This window comes from Eucyclogobius newberryi, unplaced genomic scaffold, assembly GCF_026437365.1.
Source record: "Eucyclogobius newberryi isolate DKJ021-1_F unplaced genomic scaffold, fEucNew1.0.hap1 SCAF_17, whole genome shotgun sequence".
NCBI classification, from domain to species: Eukaryota; Metazoa; Chordata; class Actinopteri; order Gobiiformes; family Gobiidae; genus Eucyclogobius; species Eucyclogobius newberryi.
In genome coordinates this window covers 31,342,352-31,360,832 of record NW_027315801.1, presented here as the reverse complement: position 1 = coordinate 31,360,832, position 18,481 = coordinate 31,342,352, and the positions used below count along the sequence as shown (strand labels likewise).

Below are 18,481 nucleotides of genomic sequence, written 5' to 3'. Positions count from 1 at the left end.
CCCTGTTCAAGGCCCATAGTTACTGGCTCAGGTTGATACTTAAACGTCATACTTCACATGTCTGAATGTAGACAAAATACATGATTAAAATCTGTATATATTGTTGTGTACGTGTTTTAAAGTATATGCTAAATTTGGTCATAAATGCGTTGACATGCTGTCGTCCCATATTCTCCATATCTATTCTTGTTACAGATCATCAGTGAGGATCGTTTTCGTCAACTGGAGAAGATTAAGACCATAGGCTCCACGTACATGGTCGCCTCTGGCCTCAACGACTTCACTTACGACAGAGAGGGCCGGTCCCACATCCTGGCACTGGCCGACTACGCGATGAGGCTGAGGGAGCAGATGAAGTACATCAACGAACACTCCTTCAACAACTTCCAAATGAAGATTGGTGAGTCTGAGAAGTAATTCTTTAGATAATAAGATAGTCTCTACAAAGAACAGTCTTTTTATAGAAAAAAAATCATGTTCTTGGAGTTGGATTTCCACAAACATACTGTATACAAATACAAAGGTTTCAATTTGATTTTCTTTTTCAATCCGGTAGAAAAAAATTGTTTCCATTTTGTTGGAATTTATTGTATATTCTGAATATAATACTACTGTTTAAACATAAATTACAAAATCAAATCTCATACTTGCAGTTTTTAGAATTAATTAGAATTTAGAATTACTGTAGTTAAGTTACCAACTTTACCTTCATAGTAATTATACCATACTCTGCTTTGGTAGTTAGATCACATAATGTACTTGTTATTATTTTACTGTGTGAGAGATTGTGTTTCAGTTACATACAAACATTCTACATCTATAATAATCTCTTAGGTTTGAACATGGGGCCAGTGGTTGCAGGAGTGATTGGAGCCAGGAAGCCTCAGTATGACATCTGGGGAAACACGGTGAATGTGGCCAGTCGTATGGACAGCACAGGAGTTCCAGATTATATCCAGGTGAGAAGACGCCACGAGTCGCACTATATGAAATGAATACCGATTATTGCATAAATCATTCTAGTTTATTTTTAAACTCATTGCTGTTGCCAGAAGTCATGGCAGCAGAGAATTAGTTGTAGTGAATATATATATGCATGACCACATCTGTTCCACATTGCTTTCTGTGTTTACTCCCATTTTTAATCCTATTACATTTTATGCCGATTGCTGCAGCTTTATATCCTTGTGTAAAATTACAATATTATTAGTAGCTGTTATAATTATTCCTTGGAATTCCATCTGCAAACAGTAAACCAATCAAATGAATGTCACAGTTCAGCAGAAAGCTTAGTTTGTAGCAAATATGAATACAAAAACTTTTGTGTTGCAGTTTCTTGGAATTAAAACCATTTGTTCTTGTATTTGAGTGTGAAACTGTTGGATTACTTCCATTTTGAGGCTGGCTGGTTAATCTCATTGGGTTTTAGTGAGGTTTTCATTCCAAATATTGCGCCCTCTGGAAAAGGTACAATCAGAGCAATGCTGCCACCTGCTGAGCATCACTATGAACTGCAAAGAGAGAACTCAAAGATGTTCAATCTGCATGTCAGACTTAATTCAAAAAGAAGTCACAATATTGAATTGGAATTACTCTTTGTTCGAACTGTGTAATTGCATCAAATTACAGACATCAGTCAATTGGATTTCTATTAAACTCCTTAGAAAATGGCTATTGTATTCCTCACCTTGTCTTTGCAACGGTTCATGAATACACACAAGTTGAAAATGAAGTATTTAAATAGAAACATCTGGTTTCACAGGGCCCCTATACCATAGAAATATTGCCTTATGAGTAACACTTAACACTAACAGAGTTTCCCATGTCTCTTATTCCCGTCTCAGGTGACAACAGACTTGTACCATGTGCTTTCCAGTCACGGATACAAGCTGGACTGTCGCGGCCTGGTCAAAGTCAAGGGGAAGGGCGAGATGACCACTTACTTCCTCAGCAGCGGCCCCCAAGGTAGTTAACGACAGCGGACCCAGAGCACTACAGTCACTGCAAGCCCCTCTACTGCACTGAGAGGACACAGACTTCTGAGAAGAGTGGTCCAGTTGGCATTGAACTGTGAAGGATGGCACGGATACGGCGGAGACACAAGATGGCCGCCGGAAATGATCCTCGTCTGGAAGGAGAAGTTTTAGGAAGTGGTTTTATGAGTGAAGACTTTCCCCTCAAGCTGCTTGAAAAGAGATCACAAAAGCCCAGTTGCCTTAGGACGGAAGTGGCTATGCTTTTATGAGCAATAGTACAACAATTTCATCCAGAGTTTTTATTTATTTTCATGGATGGATTTTTTTGTGAATATACTGTACACTACTATAAAGAAAATATGCAAACAGATACACATGAAGGATGAATATGACCAAAGAACAAACATTTGTTATGAGAAGTACCATAAATATTATGTAATTTATTCCTCTTTTAACTGCAATAGACCACGGAAAAGTGTCTCAGTTGTGCCCAGAGACAGGAAGTAGCACTCAAAAACATTATATAATTACAAATATACAAAATTATGACTAAGATAACTTTTATTTTATTTTCCTATCAGAGCCTTCTTTGTCTCTTCCTTGACACTGTGGACACACACATGACAATGTTGATGGTGCACCAAAATGTACATTTGATTTATTGGAAATTGAAGGATTTGTATCGTGGTACAATGAGGAGATAATGAAGCGTTTTAGAAGTATGAGTGGTGTATGAATGCGAGCACTTGTATCTGATAAGGGGCATACTGTACTTCACTGTTCACTGTGAGGTTTTTACTGTAAGAAAAAAATGCTTTTTGTTGCCAAAACAGTTGCCACAAGGCATGTTTTATATTATTTTTCAAGGTTGAAATTGATTTATTAAGAACATTTGAGAATAATTATTACACCTGTTGAAACTTACTGTGATTTCCTTCCAATTGATGAAGATACGTGTTTTTTTTTTCTTCTTTTGGACAGTATCTCTGTGGCTTCAGTGTTGATTGTATGGAAAGATTATTGTTCTGTTCACAAGTATTGCCTTTCAGAATATGCAGTTCAAGTCCATGTATTATTTTATGGACCAAAAATAACCACTTCCAACAACAGTATTTGTCAAAAGCTAGTTACATTGGGCACTTGGAGGCGAGTCCCCCTCACTCTCTTCCCCAAGCTAAACAATCACTATTTGAATGTACCAGTTTTTGTCCACTAAGAAGCTACTACTGAAGAGAACCACTCTAATAATTGCCTTTGGTACAGATAGATGAGCAAAACAATTTATGTTAAAGTGATTTTATGTTGTAGAAGGCTTTATATGTTCAGTTGTTTTCTACCTGAGCCCAAACAGTTGCCTTATTGGCTAAAGAAGTCTTGTTTCTTTTGCTAGTTCCTCTGTGTCCTGGACTCGTCAGGTCAATAAATCACTGTTGCATTTTCTTTTAAATCAACAGTCTAAGGAGTAGTGCAATGATTGGTTGAATTATTTTCCTCTCAACAATAAATGGCTGTTTTTATTTGTTGCTTTGGGAGTTTTTGTTAAATATAACTATTACATTATGAATTGGCACATTAGTCAGTAACATACATATGAATTGCAATAATATTTTCAGCTTAAGTCATGTCAAGTGTGGTAGTTCTAGTTAAACACTATGTATGTATTGCAGATTTGTGTGCCAGATTACAAATACTGATAGTTATATGAAACCACGAAGCAGAGGCGGAGGAAGTGCTCAAAAGGTAGGCTAAAGATACAGGAGCAAAAAGTACACATTTTCCCTCCTTTTTTTATTTTGAGATCGAACTAAAGTAAAGTGTCAAATGTAATGATCTAGAATAGTGCAAATTTATAGTCAATAGAAGCAACTTAATAGTTTTTTGTTTCTAAACATGTGTTATAAATATACAATGATTTGCACATACTATGGCTTTACCACATTTTGTCACGTCACAACCACAAAATGACTCGCCACCCTCACAACCGCCTTCCCGCCCGACCGCCTTCCCGCCCATCCATGTTTTCTGCTGTGTTTTGCGGCATACCAAACGACGCTCAGTAATTCGTAGTTTGTTTGATGATTGCCCCGACACTGCATTATCTTGGACTTTATTCTTTAGACTTTATTCTTTGGACTAGTTTGCGATTCCAAATAGTTGTTCGTCCTGAGAAATTGCAAGATCGCGCTGAGCAGGGGGAAAGGGAGAGAGAGCCTCGGTGACCTGGCTGCACCCCCTCCACCCTGTACCTCCGTCACCTAGCAACAGGAAATTTAGCCTTTTTTGAGGGCGTGCTACGCGGGACCGTAAGAAATATTTTCATTTTTTAAAATTGTTATTAAGTTTCAATGTCTTTAGATGCAAAATGTGTTGTTTTGAGCTCGATCGGACAAAAAACCTAGGACAAGTACGATTATGAAAGAAAAAAGTCAAACGTGTCGGCACCACTTTGTTTCAGAATGGCTGACTTCCTGTTTAAGATAAGATAAGATAATCCTTTATTGTCCACACATGGGGAAATTTCATTGCTACAACGCAGTAGATACAGGGGGAAATGACAGATAACTTATAGGAAGTTTCATTATCATAGAGCGATGCTGCCAGGGGTGTTTTACTCGTCAGAGGTCAGAGGTCAAAGGTAGCTCTATCATTATTCCAAGTTTCATGTGCCTAGGCCAAAGATTAAGCGTTTCATGTTTTTCTTTTTTGAACTAGTCGGCGCTGTTGCGACGGGCGTTCTCACAACCTCCATTTTATTGGAGTTCATGCCGAGCTGATCGCGTCTATGTCCCATGTGACCTATGACCCCATGTGTGACATTCCTCAATGTTCAGGGGGTCAAATGACCATGAATAATAGGAATAAGAAACTAGGGAATAACAAAAGACTTGAGCATTTCATGGAATGAACATTCCATTCCATGGCTCCAGCCTAATACATTTTATTGACATTTTTGTGAAAACAAAAAAGTGGCACACAATTGTCAAGGAAAATTCAAAATGATTTCCAGATTTAAATAAATGCAAAACTGAAAAGTGCAGCAAATGTATTCAGCCCCTTTTCCCTGAGTGCCAGCAATTGTTGTCACAAGTTTCCTGATGATTGCTGAAAGATGCGTGAAGTCGAAGGAACACTTCAGACCGGGCTAAAGTTGTGGTGAGGCTTAAAGCAGGGTTAAGTTAAGATTTACTTAACTTTGAACATCTTGCGGAGCATTGTTCAAGCCATCATCTAGAAGTGCCGGAATGTGGCTATAACCACAAACCTACCAAGACGTGGCCAATCTACCACAACTTACAGGCCAAACAAAGAGAGCTCTGATCAGAGATGCAGCCAGGAGGCCCATGGTAACTCTGGAGGAACTGCAGAGATCCACAGCTCAGGTGGAGGGGGAATCTGTGCACTACACATGTCTGGTCTTTATGGAGGAGCGGCAAGAAGAAGCCATGGATGAAAAGCAGCCATAAGGAGTCCTATTTGTGGTTTGTCACGTGCCATGTGGGGAAAACGGCAAACATGGGGAAAAAGGTGCTCTGGTCTAATAAGGAGGGAAAGATACAGGAGCAAAAAGTACACAAAAAGTGGAGGGAAACTAACACGGCTCATGGCTCTGAACACACATTCCTCACTGTCGAACATGAAGGTGGCAGCATCGTGCTGTGGAGCTGCTTTTCCTCAGCAGGGACGAGGAAGATGCTCAGAGCTAATGGGAAGATGGATGGAGCCAAATACAGGGCAATCTTGGAAGAAAACCTTTTGGCGTCTGCAAAAGACTTGAAACTGGGGCAGAGGTTCACGACAACGACCCTGAACATAAAACCAGATACAACGGAATGGTTTAAAACAAAACATATTCATGCGTTAGAATGGCCCAGTCAAAGTCTAGACCTAAATTCAAAAGAGAATCTGAAATCTGAAAACTGCTGTTCTCACACTCCATCAAATCTGACTGAATTTGAGCTTTTTTCACAAAGAAGAAGTTTGTAGATGAGCAAAGCCGGTGGACCATACCACAAAAGACTTGCACTTGTAATTGCAGAGAAACGTGGCTCTATAAAGTCTTGACCCAGAATTAAATACTTTTGAACATTGTTTTTATATTTTTTAATCTGGAAATCATGTATCATTTTCTGAAGTGACTGAAGTGTTGCAAATTGCTCTTAATGGCACGTGCTGCTCCCACATCTGAAACCAATGGTGGTGAAGGTGTATTTCTTCATACCTGACTTTTAATACTTTGCTCTTCAAACACCATTGGTGGCTAGTACCATTTTCTGTTTTTTTCATTAGGGTTAAGCTCTACCTTCAGTCAACAGAATACAATCAAGATTTCAGACCGTGACAGTCACAGTAACCTGAGATACACCCACTTCCTCCCTCAATAAACCTGGGTACAGTTACAGGAGGGTGACACTGGAGCGAGTACTTAATTTCTGTTGTATGAATAATGTATTCTTGAGGAGGTAATGCCGTGTTGTTCACTTGGAGCCCTCTGTGTAGATCATTAATTAAACAGCATAATTTCTGCTCATCCCCGGGTGAAAAGGCAATAAAGTTACACCCGCGGGCGCCTGCATGGTGACATGCTACATGGATTACACATGTGGCTCTAATGTTTATTATAGCGAACAATGGCCACTTGAAACTGAGGATGTGCCACGCAGTGTTTGTCCCACAGGAACACGAGTGATTCATTTGGCGGATACATGCCTCTTCATCAGCTCTGGCGCAGTTTCCAACACTGCCACGTAAAGTGCGTGTTTTTTTTTTGTTTTTTTTTAAATTCCAAAAACCGTTACAGGAGGCGCGTGAATGAACCGCGCGCCGCCTCTGTCCCCGCGTGCGCTCCCGTGGCCAGAAGAGGTCTCACTTTAGCTAATCATTTCAACACAAATGGCACCTGTTCCCTGCAGAAGGAAGGGCGACTAGCTCCATCCACCCGGCACCCTGCGCGATAAACGACCTGCGCAATAATAACTCCAGCACCGTTCAGAGCGTCCCGACAGAAGAGGTGCGGCGGACGGGACAGGGAGCGCGCGCGCACTGTCAGGACGGGACAGGTGACGTCTTGAGTCGGGGGCCCCGGGGGTGAGTAAAGAGCACGGCGGATGGAGGAGACGCGCTCAACAAGTGTCTCCGAACAGCGCGATGGGGTCATTGTGGCAAATCAGACAGTTTAAAGTTGTTTTTACAAGTTTTTTCACGGCGCTTTTGTCAGATTTATGCTGCGTGTCATCCTTCCTCTTTCGTTTCGTTTCAAGACGCGTGTTGACTTTTCCTTCGTGGCAGAGTTAATATGTCGCCGAGTCAGATAATGATTGTGTTAAAAAATAATAATGAATGCTGTTTGTTATTATGAGACATTTGTTATTCGCGTGCGTCAAGGCTTTTTATTTGTGTATGTTTTTTTTTTTAATAGGCTGGGGACAAGTTGGCCACTTTGTTGTTTGTTTTGTGGCCACAAAGCGGACAAACTGGTTGTGTCCCTCACGAGAGTCACCCACTTGAATCAATAATGAAGGAGCCGGGACTTGAGTGAATTAATAATGACTAAGTAAAAGTGAGTCTCGCCTGCTCTGATCGCTAAGGACACGTCTGATGTCCTTGCTTTGTGTTGATATCCTGTTTGACATTTTAGGAAGCGGCCTCTAGATTGTGCCAAGGTTGTTGAGTGCTACAGGTCTTTGCTTTGCCTCGGTGTCCTCTGTGAGGACAGGTGAAGACAGGTGAAGACAGGTGATGGGGGCACGGCCTCTGTAGAACGTGTCTTTGGAGACGTGTGCGTCACTTATTAACCAGTGTTGCTATCTGCTGCCACGTGGGTCCTGGAGGAGTGTAGCTGCGGGGGCAGGTGGAGTCAGGTGTTTACAAGAGGTGTGGTGTTTGCTCTCTCTCTCTCTCTCTCTCTCTCTCTCTCTCTCTCTCTCTCTCTCTCTCTCTCTCTCTCTCTCTCTCTCTCTCTCTCTCTCTCTCTCTCTGTTTCTGCCTCTGTCTTTCTCTGTCTCTCTCTCTCTTCTCTCTCTCCTCCTCCCTCTCTTCTCTCCCTCCCTCTCTCTCCCCTCCCTCTCTCTTCTCTCTCTCTCTCTCCTCCTCCCTCTCTCTCCTCCTCCCTCTCTTCTCTCTCTCCCTCTCTCTCCTCCTCCCTCTCTCTCCCCCTCCCTCTCTCTTCTCTCTCTCCTCCTCCCTCTCTTCTCTCTCTCCCTCTCTCTCCTCCTCCCTCTCTTCTCTCTCTCCCTCTCTCTCCTCCTCCCTCTCTCTCCTCCTCCCTCTCTCTCTGTCTCGTTCTCTGAGCCTGCTTGCTCAACCCACCTGGCTCTTGGGACACTTTTCCTCAGGTAGACCGAGAAGGAGGAGTGTCACTGGTTAAGGCTATTTGCAGCTTGACTCAGAACTAAGGAAACTGGTTCAATGCATCTTTCTCAATCTTGACATGTTTTCTTTTGTAGAGTGGTGGTGATTTACGACAGACGAGATGCACGCCTAAGATCAAAGCTGTTGAATTCCTATTTTCTGACTTGTTCACCCGAAGACTGTGACTATGCGGCTGTTTCTGCGACGCCGCATGTCCCCCCTAAAACTGGTCGTGCTCGGGGGGACGTTCTTCATGGTGGCTTTAGTTGTTCTCCAAAAGGACGTTGCCTCTTCGCCTTCGAGGGATCCATGGTTTCAGGATCTGGTGGACAAAGGGGACAGGGTGATGGTTATGGTCCGAGAAGCCTTCCAGATCGGAGCTCCTCAGCCTCCCCCGGCTCAGGAGCGTCCAACAGAGGATGCCAACTGTCCCGCTGGCTTCTACACACAGTCGGAGCTCAGACCGCACTTGGAAAGGCCGCCCCAGGACGCAAATGCCCCAGGGGCGGACGGGAAAGCGTTTCAGAAAGACAACATGACCCCTCAGGATGAAAAGGAGAAGGAGGAGGGTATGACGAGACACTGTTTCAACCAGTTTGCCACTGACCGGATCTCACTCAGCCGAAGCCTTGGAGAAGACACTAGACCACCAGAGTAAGTTTGAAATGAGTTACGGCTTTGGTCACAGCTGGGCCGATAACGCTTCATGAGGTCATGAAGAGGCTGGTCAATTATTTACATGGATTTGGATTTTATATTCACTGCAGACAAATAGGCTGACTCCTTAGTCACTCAAGTCATGTATATGTTTTTTTGTGTGAAATGTATTAAAACATGCAAACGTAAAAAGCATAGATCTGTACTAAGGCACTGACCCTGACCCTTTGTTTCTGAGATAAGGATGAGGACTGTCCAGATCGTCACAGGGCTATTCACAATACTGCATTAAATATGGAAATACAACTCTAATATCTAAATAACATGTTTAGCTGCCCAGAGCGCACTCCTTGTCCCCACCTTCAACACACACTCCACAGACTTCCACTCTCCTTCAACAGGATCTAAGGAGTGTCTCTGTTGAATCGCTATGTTTACAGTTTAAGTATTATGTAAAGAAAGAAAAGAACAAGCAATTATTTTTTATAATTGTGTATTCCTCTGACTTGGCGCTAATCGTGTGTCCAACCTTTGTACCAGGTGTGTGGACCGAAGGTTTCGCCGCTGCCCTCCTCTGCCCACCACCAGTGTCATTATAGTGTTCCACAATGAGGCCTGGTCCACTCTCCTCAGGACGGTGTACAGCGTGCTCCACTCCACTCCGGCCAAGTTTCTCAAAGAAATCATTTTGGTGGATGACGCTAGTGTAGCAGGTATGGGAATGTTTTTGGTTCAAATAAGTGAACATAAACTGAAACCGAAAAGCAAAGTATTCTCGAGGTTGTTTCATATCAGCACACAGATGATAAGCTTTGTCAAAAGTTATTTATGTTAAAAAAAAAAGATTATATCAGTAAACTCAATGGACCCCTGCTGTGACTTTTTGCTGCAAAGAGCAGACAATGGAGATATTTTTAAAATGGTAAATACCAGGAAGTCTTTGGGTTATTTCTGACAGCTGCTGAGGCTTTGTCACTTGGCTGCGCCAGCTCACAAAGGTTAAAAAAGATGGTTTGGCAATATGAAATAAATGCAAGGTGTTTATTTAAGGGTAAAAAAAATATAGATTATTCTAAATGATATCGATATTTGCCTTTTTATTCTTCCCATCTTTGGCCCTGGATCACAACTATAATCAAAGCTAGAGTGACATTTGTTGGCGGCCGGTGCTGATATCTCCTATCTGACGTGTGCGGGTCATTGTGTTTCACAGCATTTCTAAACAAAGCATTTCCCACTATCAAACTGACAGCTAAACTTCATTAACAAAGATTAGATAACAGGTCATGATTTGAACCATTAAGACATTTGTAAATTTGTGCACGTGTTGGTATACATCATTTGTAATTTAATTAGAATTCATGTATTTGATCTGATTATATCATGTGCCAGGTTTATATACTATATACATTTTTAATTGCATATTTTTATTCTCCTGCTGCTGTTGAGTTCTGTGCTGCAACACTAGAATTTCCTCATTGTGGCACAGATTAATTTATTATAGTTTAGTTGTCGTTCCAGTCATCAAAATAAAAAAGGCTTTGTCAGTTATTCACAGGGAGTGTCTTCTGTATCACTAGTTCCTCTTTTGCTTCTGCTTTTGTCAACACATTTAGATTTGGTTAAATGTTTAGGCTTGAGCTACGTGTCATTATGCAAAGTATATTGTCCAGCTTGCTGCAGGTACAGCTCTCGTCTCACCGCTGCACATCTTTTCTTGGCTGTATTGAGTAATAATTAGTGTTAGCATGCAGAATACATTTTATGACTGTTGACATTTCCATTTCAAGTCATGACTGAAACAGCCGTCCTCTGGTTGGTTGTTTCCCAGTAACCACAATATGAAGCTCAGACGTCACAGAGGCAACAAATAAAGACAATACTGAGACTCAATCACCTCCTCGCACCCAGGGCCGGCCCAGCCTATAAGCGAACTAAGCAGCCGCGTAGGGCCCCGAGGCGTTAAGAGGGCCCCCTAATCTGGCAACCCGTCGTATGCGAAGTGCAAGCGCAGCGTGCGCCACTAGTGTAGTAGCGCTGCTGGCGCGGCAGCGCACACAGCGGTAACATACAACGCACAAACCGCATTTATTTGTAATGACAATCTGGCAACCAAGACACCAAACCTGCTCTGATTGGTCAACTTCATTGTGCGCGAGGAGAACGAGAGCTAAACATAAACACAACACAACGTGGTCCCTGCGTGGTCATCATGTCCAGAGGAATATATCTCCTGGTGCCGAAAAACAAAAGAAGAAACTTCTTGACGATGTAAAGAAACTGCAAACTCAACAACACTCTCCAGGTAGTGAACTTCTCTTACAAAGAGACGGTTAATGCTGCTGTTTGAAACAACACGAGTCTGTCACGTTAGTTCGCTCAGACTGGAGGCGACGAGAGCTCTGCCCCGCGCACAATATGTGTCTGAATGAAAGATAATAAGCTTCACATTTACACCAGCCCGGTAGTGTTAGCTGCAGGTGAGGCCGGTGAGGGGCGTCTATGCCCCGGGTCACTAAGAGGCGGAGATCCGGTCCGGACGAGCGCCGTCTCGTCCAGAACCTCTGATGTGAGACTTTGGAGTGAACAGTGTGCGGCCCTGTCCCGGGCCCCTGTCCCGGGCCCCTGTGCAGCCTCAGTTAGAGATGAGCGGGTTTGAGTTTGTGTCCCTCTCTCACATCACCATGTGTGAGATCAATCGTGACTCGTGATGTCTGTTTGACTTCTTAACGTGCAATAAGAGGAACGTAAAGGTTTATGCGTGTAAGGTCCATCAGCCAATCACATCGCAGCATTGTTTCATGCAGGAGTCCAGTGTTTGATGTTCAGATCAGAACAAACATTTATATTGTAATTAACTTTTGATAGAGCAATAAAACTTTTCAATTTATTTAAAAAGCATCATTAGACTATTTGTTATAAATTATAATAAATTGATAGTGAAAAATAACCAGACATATTATTATTACGTCTGTTATAGAATAATACTATATATTTTTATACAAAAGTGGCAAAGTTGCAGAAACGCAGTCTCTTCACTATAACTAGGTTTGGACCTTCACTTCTCGTTCTGTTCATTCTCTGGGAATAACATGTTTGCACTGTTTTATCAGTGTTAATTGTTAATCAAGCAATGCTTATGCCATTTGTATAATTTAATATAACTTGTTTTGTCACTTTGGCAAGAAGGAACAGTTGGGAGCTGTAAAAGATAAATTAGTAAGGATAACTAATACTTTTACATTTTCAGTTAAAATGAATCAATTTGATCATAATTATTTTTCATAGCCAATATTGTATTGAGTAATTAAGTACACTAATGTATTAATAACTGGCTTCAGTCATTTTCTCCTGGCTCAGTTTCATCACATCATCATTTTATAGCATTACAACCTCAACATTTTACTCTTACTTTATCCGGCTGGACCACATTAAAATGCAGCAGAAGACCCAAAAAAGGTCTGAAAATTTCTGGGGGAGAGCCCCCAGACCCCCCCCTGTTCATTCATTTAAACTAATGTGCTAATGTGGCTGTAGACCCTTAATGCCCCCAAATACACCCAAAAACATATCTGGGACGTGTGTTATTTGTACAGGGAGTAGAGGTGATGTCAGTGGAATACCAAGTTGCATTGTGGGATTTAAGTTATCAATATTTGAGCTTGTGAGGTGTTGAGAATAAACTAACTGGATGCCCTGGAGTTTTGGTGCGCTTTGTGTTGAAAAAAGTTCCCATATGTGAATTGTTTACTGACAATGGCAATAAAACTGATTCTGATGACGTGGTGAGGGGCCCCCAAATTCTTTTTCGCTTAGGGCCCCCTGAAGGCTTGGGCCGGCCCTGCTCGCACCTCTGTCAAGTGATAAACATAATTGGGATGTTTTGTGTTTCCTCTTCAGAGCATCTTAAAGGCCCGCTGGAGGAACATGTGGCGAGGCTGAATATTGTGCGTGTGGTGAGGCAGGTGGAGAGAAAGGGCCTGATCACCGCTCGGCTCCTGGGGGCCAGTATCGCAAAGGGGGAAGTGTTCACCTTCCTGGATGCTCACTGTAAGAAATCACACAAACCATCATCGAGGCCAAAGTGATTTGTACGCCTGACACATGTGCAATGCCTAATGACTTATTGGGAATGATAAATCTGTTCTGGACCAGGTGAATTTGCAGGTTTTGGAGTTTTGAGTTTTCGAAAAGCTAAAATTATTTCTACTTCCAGTCAGATCAGTTCATTACTTTGAAAATAATCTAGTCCAGGCTGGGTATTGATAATCACGGGCTCATGAGGAGTATAGTACTGTTAAATTTACTACTACTATTATTATTATTATTATTATTATTATTATTATTATTATTATTATTATTATTATTATTATTATTATTATTATTATTATTATTATTATTATTAAAAATACTTGACTAAAAGTGTTGGTTCCTCTTCCCACTGTGAGTAAATGTAAAAGTGACTAAGCCTTTATGTTGACAAAAAACATTTCTCATGTTTTACCGCTCTTTCAGATAAGATTTAGGTTTTTTCATTTTTGTCTGTCCTTTCAAAATGCCAGATTTTGTGTATTATATCATGTTTTCTTCCCATTGCATAAACTTCCAATTATAAATCAAATCACTCTTAGTTTCCCCAAAAGCTTTTTTACTCCTACCACTATTTTGTACTTGTGCATATTATTTAAAGTGCATTTTTTGGCTACTGTACCCTCCTCTGCCTGGGATGAACTATAAATCAAGCTTGAACGTGCTCGTAACCACTTCCTGTTGCTCACGCTAAACCCAGAGGTGGAACAAATTGTGACTGCACTTGTACAGTTGTTTGCAGTTAAGCTTTAATTGTAACTTATGACTTGAAATAAAACTGTTATTTTAATCTAGACCTTCATGTTAAATACCTTTTTAAATGAATAGTTTTTAAATCATCAGATCAGAAACAAATGCTCATTCTTTTTTATTAACCTTTTTATAGCGGCTTACTCGACTCCAAGACAAGCAACAGAAACAACTTAATCTTAAAATAGTTATCATTCATTCCCTCCAATTACACGTTCTCTTCGGCTTCCTGCAGGCGAGTGTTTCCACGGCTGGTTGGAGCCGTTGTTGCTCCGCATCGTGGAGGAGCCGACTGCCGTGGTCAGTCCAGAGATCAGCTCCATCGACATGAACACCTTTCAGTTTCACAAACCCGTGGCCACCAATCGCGCCTACAACCGTGGCAACTTCGACTGGAGCCTGACATTTGGCTGGGAACCTATACCAGAGGCCGCCAAGCTGCTACGCAAAGATGAGACTTACCCAGTAAAGTAAGAAACTATGAGAGTGGAATGTGCATTTGAGATAAGATAAGATATTCCTTTATTGTCCACACATGGGGAAATTGAATGTGACGGTTATACAATTAATATCATTATTTTTGGCCATTAGAACACCAACTTTTGCTGGAGGTCTCTTCGCAATATCCAAGAAGTATTTTGAGTACATTGGAACTTACGATGACAAGATGGAGATTTGGGGCGGTGAGAATGTGGAAATGTCATTCAGGGTGAGTTTTGTTGACTTTTTTATGCATTCAATTCCAACAATATGCAGACAAATGTGCTGATTGGAATTAGTTTTGTATTGTTTTGTAAATGGCAGGTGTGGCAGTGTGGCGGCCAGCTCGAGATCATCCCCTGTTCAGTCGTGGGACATGTTTTCCGCTCAAAGAGCCCTCACACGTTCCCTAAAGGCACTGAAGTCATCACTCGCAACCAGGTACGCCTCGCGGAGGTGTGGATGGACGACTACAAGAAAATCTTCTATCGTCGCAACAAAAATGCAGCCTCCATGGCAAGTCAGGTGAGTGTGAGCAGGTCTGTAACTGGCACACAAAAAGGATCTGCACAATGCATTTTAATCGTATCTCCGACAGAACCAGTACGGCGACATCTCTGAACGTTTGACTCTGAGGGAGAAGCTGCACTGCAAGAATTTCACCTGGTATTTAAATACTGTGTACCCAGAGGCCTTCATCCCGGACTTTGAGCCAATCAAGTATGGAGCTGTGAGTCATGTTTTCTTTTCTTTCATTTATAGACTAAAGAGGTGGCACCGTTCACATTCTGTTTGATAACTTGCCGTTGTGTGTACGTTTGCTTTAGATTAAGAACACGGGATCTCACACCTGCCTCGATGTGGGTGAAGACAATAAAGGAGGCAAAGCTGTAATTATGTATTCATGTCACAATATGGGAGGAAATCAGGTACAAAACCAGGCAAAACATGCATCATCTATTCATTAAACGGCTCTTAATTATTCTGTCTGTTTTTGTAGTACTTTGAATATACTTCCCACAGAGAGTTACGGCACAACATCCGTAAGCAGCTGTGTCTTCACGCCTATGCACAGCCAGATGTGGTGAAGATTGAAAAGTGCTGGTTAAGAGGAAAAGGCACAGTTCTAGGACAAGACCAGGAGTGGGTTTTTACGGAGGTAACGAGCTCCTTTCATTGTTATCACTTAATACTTAAAAGGAGAAGGATCCTCTCAAAGGGGCTGTCCTTAAGTATTTATCACTTCAGCTGAATGACAACATAACTGTTATGAAAATACAGGCTTTTAACAATGTATGTTTTTACTTTGAGACAGGCATTACAGTATTATTACATTGCTAGAGTTTTTCCAGCCCAAAGGTTTTTTTGACAGGACATTTGTCGTTTGAAATGGGGAGAGAGCAGGTATAGACACTCGGCAAATCGTTGAGGCCTGAAATTGAGCCCACAACGCAGCGGTGGCAGCAACCACACATGTGCCAGGCCCTTAACCACTGCACCACCCGTACCTTCCTCACTCACGCTTGGCACAAGACCAATGTGGAGGAGGCGGCCCAGAGAGAAGCAGGGATGCCCCGCCTCCTGTCTTCCCTTTGCTATATTTGTGACACTGATTAATCTCTCATTCTGAGCATTCTGAACATTAAAAATGGCCTTGTTGGGGAAGATTGCCTGCTTTATCTTAATCTGACAACTTTATTGTGCAGTCCATTTTTGTGTTGCTTCTGTAACATGGCTGTAGATGTTTGATATGAAACTTGTATGAACAAATGTTTTTCCTTTTAGGAAAACCTCCTGAAGAATCCGCACAGTGGGAAGTGCTTGCGGCTGATTGGAGGCCACATTCAGATGGACATTTGTAACGCTGCTGATCTGTTCCAGCACTGGACCATAAGCTAACTGTCGCAAACATGAACCAAAGAAAACTTTGTTCTCATGCTAGACTCTCACATTGTGGGGCTTAAGACATCCAGATCCTGCTGCGGAGCTGGAAGGACTTTGGTACAGACAAGCAGTTAATAATGAGCGGGAAGACAGAGCAAAGACGTGCGGAGCCATTTGTTGACATGTGTTGTTTTTAAATTTATTTATGGGAGTTTTAACGGAAACTCAGGAAGGTGGAGGGTGTCCCTCGAGTTAGCAAGGACTTGAGAGGAATGACAGCTTTGACCGTGTGGAAAAGGCTGGGATTTGCAATAAAGTAAAAACCAAAGTGCATCAAACTACACAGTGAGAGGAAAAAAGTACATGCAGTGACATTTGTATTTAATGTTTTAAATTAAAAAATAATAATTTTACAATAAAACACGTCTGATTATTTTATCATAATTCAAATTTTACCTGTATAAACCCAGATCAGGACGGTGCTCCGCACATCAGATTCTGTGGCAGGTGCGTAGGAAAAAGGCGTACGTGACGCTAAAAGTCCCGCACACTGTCTTACTTGCAAATGAAATGTATTTATAGGTGAAGAGGCAACAACAACTGGGCCTTCGTCAGGCAAATGGGTGACGGGATGGGACAGGGGTTTACTGAGAATGGGGCAAGGGTTTGATTGAGGATGGGGCAGGGGTTTGACTGAGGATGGGGCAGGGGTTTGACTGAGGATGGGGCAGGGGCTTGACTGAGAATGGGGCAGGGGCTTGACTGAGGATGGGGCAGGGGCTTGACTGAGGATGGGGCAGGGGTTTGACTGAGGATGGGGCAGGGGCTTGACTGAGGATGGGGCAGGGGCTTGACTGAGGATGGGGCAGGGGCTTGACTGAGGATGGGGCAGGGGTTTGACTGAGGATGGGGCAGGGGCTTGACTGAGGATGGGGCAGGGGTTTGACTGAGGATGGGGCAGGGGTTTGACTGAGGATGGGGCAGGGGTTTGACTGAGGATGGGGCAGGGGCTTGACTGAGGATGGGGCAGGGGTTTGACTGAGGATGGGGCAGGGGTTTGACTGAGGATGGGGCAGGGGCTTGACTGAGGATGGGACAGGGGCTTGACTGAGGATGGGACAGGGGCTTGACTGAGGATGGAACAGGGGCTTGACTGAGGATGGAACAGGGGGGTTAAATAGGAGTGACCTCAAAAATAGGAGTGGCCAATCACAGACGTTTAAGAAACACGTCAGAACTAACACAAACATCGTCAGTACCAAAAGAGGACAAATAGCGACACGGACAATACGTTCCACATATGTCATAAAAACCTGCGTTTCGTCTCCTGCACCTTGAAGTCGTCATTAGAGTGACAGAATCCTTAAGTCTCCACAAAGGCCCAGTTGCCGAAACGTTGCCTCTTCGCCTGTAAATACATTTCACTTGCGGCATTCCCCCCCCCCCCCCCCCCCCCCCCAGAACCTATATAAACCCCACAAGGCATTATTAAAGCCACTTCTGTCTTACAACAACAACAACAACAACAACAACACAACAACGAACAATACCTCGTGCACTTGGATGCCAACTGCCATAAAAAACTACAACGACAACAGTTTGGATATTACGACAACATAGAGGAACGCCTCGGTCCGTATGACGGGGAAGAAGAAGAGGAAGCGTGACCTGGTCGGTGACGATATGAACAGCGGGGAGGACTCCCCTGGAGCCACTGATCCTGTGCAGCGTAGGGCGTCTTCTTGCTCGTCTATGGAGGGCTCTCTCAGTGAGGAGCAGGGCGGGGGGGTTGCAGATGTCGGGGATGTGAGTTCAGAGTGTAAGGTGTTCATAAAGCTCGCGCAGGATAATGCGTCCTTTAAGGGGTGGGATCCGATGGCGTTGACAAGGAGCCTGACTGTAGCTGTGGGAGTGGTCAAGCATGCGAGTGTCCTTAGGGATGGCTCGCTGCTGGTTGTGTGCAAGGACGTGGCTCAGCAAAGGAAGGCGATTGAAGCTAAGTGTCTGGGGGGGAAGGACATTCTTGTGTCTGATGCTGTAAGAGGCACGGTCAGGGGAGTTATAGTAGGCGTCCCTACGACGACATCTGTGGATGACATAAAGGAGAATTTGACTGGAGCTAAGGTGGTGGATGCTAGGCGGTTGAAGATGACCCGGGATGGGGTAAGGTGTGACAGCCTGTCGATAATGATTAGATTTGAAGGTGGGATCCTGCCTCGTGTGGTGTGCGTTGGGTACATGCGCTATGGCGTACGCCCATATGTTCTGCCGCCCCTGCGTTGCTTCAAGTGCCAGCG

The 18,481-nt window shown here is 43.0% G+C and overlaps 2 protein-coding genes across 2 annotated transcripts in view; both read left to right on the top strand.

Annotated features, from left to right (window-relative positions):
• Positions 1–3,493, top strand: part of adcy6b (adenylate cyclase 6b) — a 42,871-nt gene extending 39,378 nt beyond the window's left edge. The window contains exons 21-23 of the mRNA XM_072450013.1: positions 196–400; positions 835–959; positions 1,845–3,493. Coding sequence (XP_072306114.1) covers positions 196–400; positions 835–959; positions 1,845–1,973 — 459 coding nt within the window. The 3' untranslated portion in view covers positions 1,974–3,493. The remainder of the gene's footprint in view (positions 1–195; positions 401–834; positions 960–1,844) is intronic.
• Positions 3,494–8,495: 5,002 nt separating this feature from the next.
• On the top strand, positions 8,496–16,507 carry galnt6 (UDP-N-acetyl-alpha-D-galactosamine:polypeptide N-acetylgalactosaminyltransferase 6 (GalNAc-T6)). The gene is made up of 10 exons (XM_072450012.1): positions 8,496–8,978; positions 9,522–9,694; positions 12,882–13,031; positions 14,056–14,290; positions 14,412–14,529; positions 14,625–14,825; positions 14,899–15,030; positions 15,128–15,229; positions 15,301–15,459; positions 16,086–16,507. Exons 1-10 carry the CDS (start codon positions 8,512–8,514, stop codon positions 16,197–16,199), a joined length of 1,851 nt encoding a protein of 616 aa, XP_072306113.1. The 5' UTR covers positions 8,496–8,511; the 3' UTR covers positions 16,200–16,507.
• Positions 16,508–18,481: the final 1,974 nt, after the last annotated feature.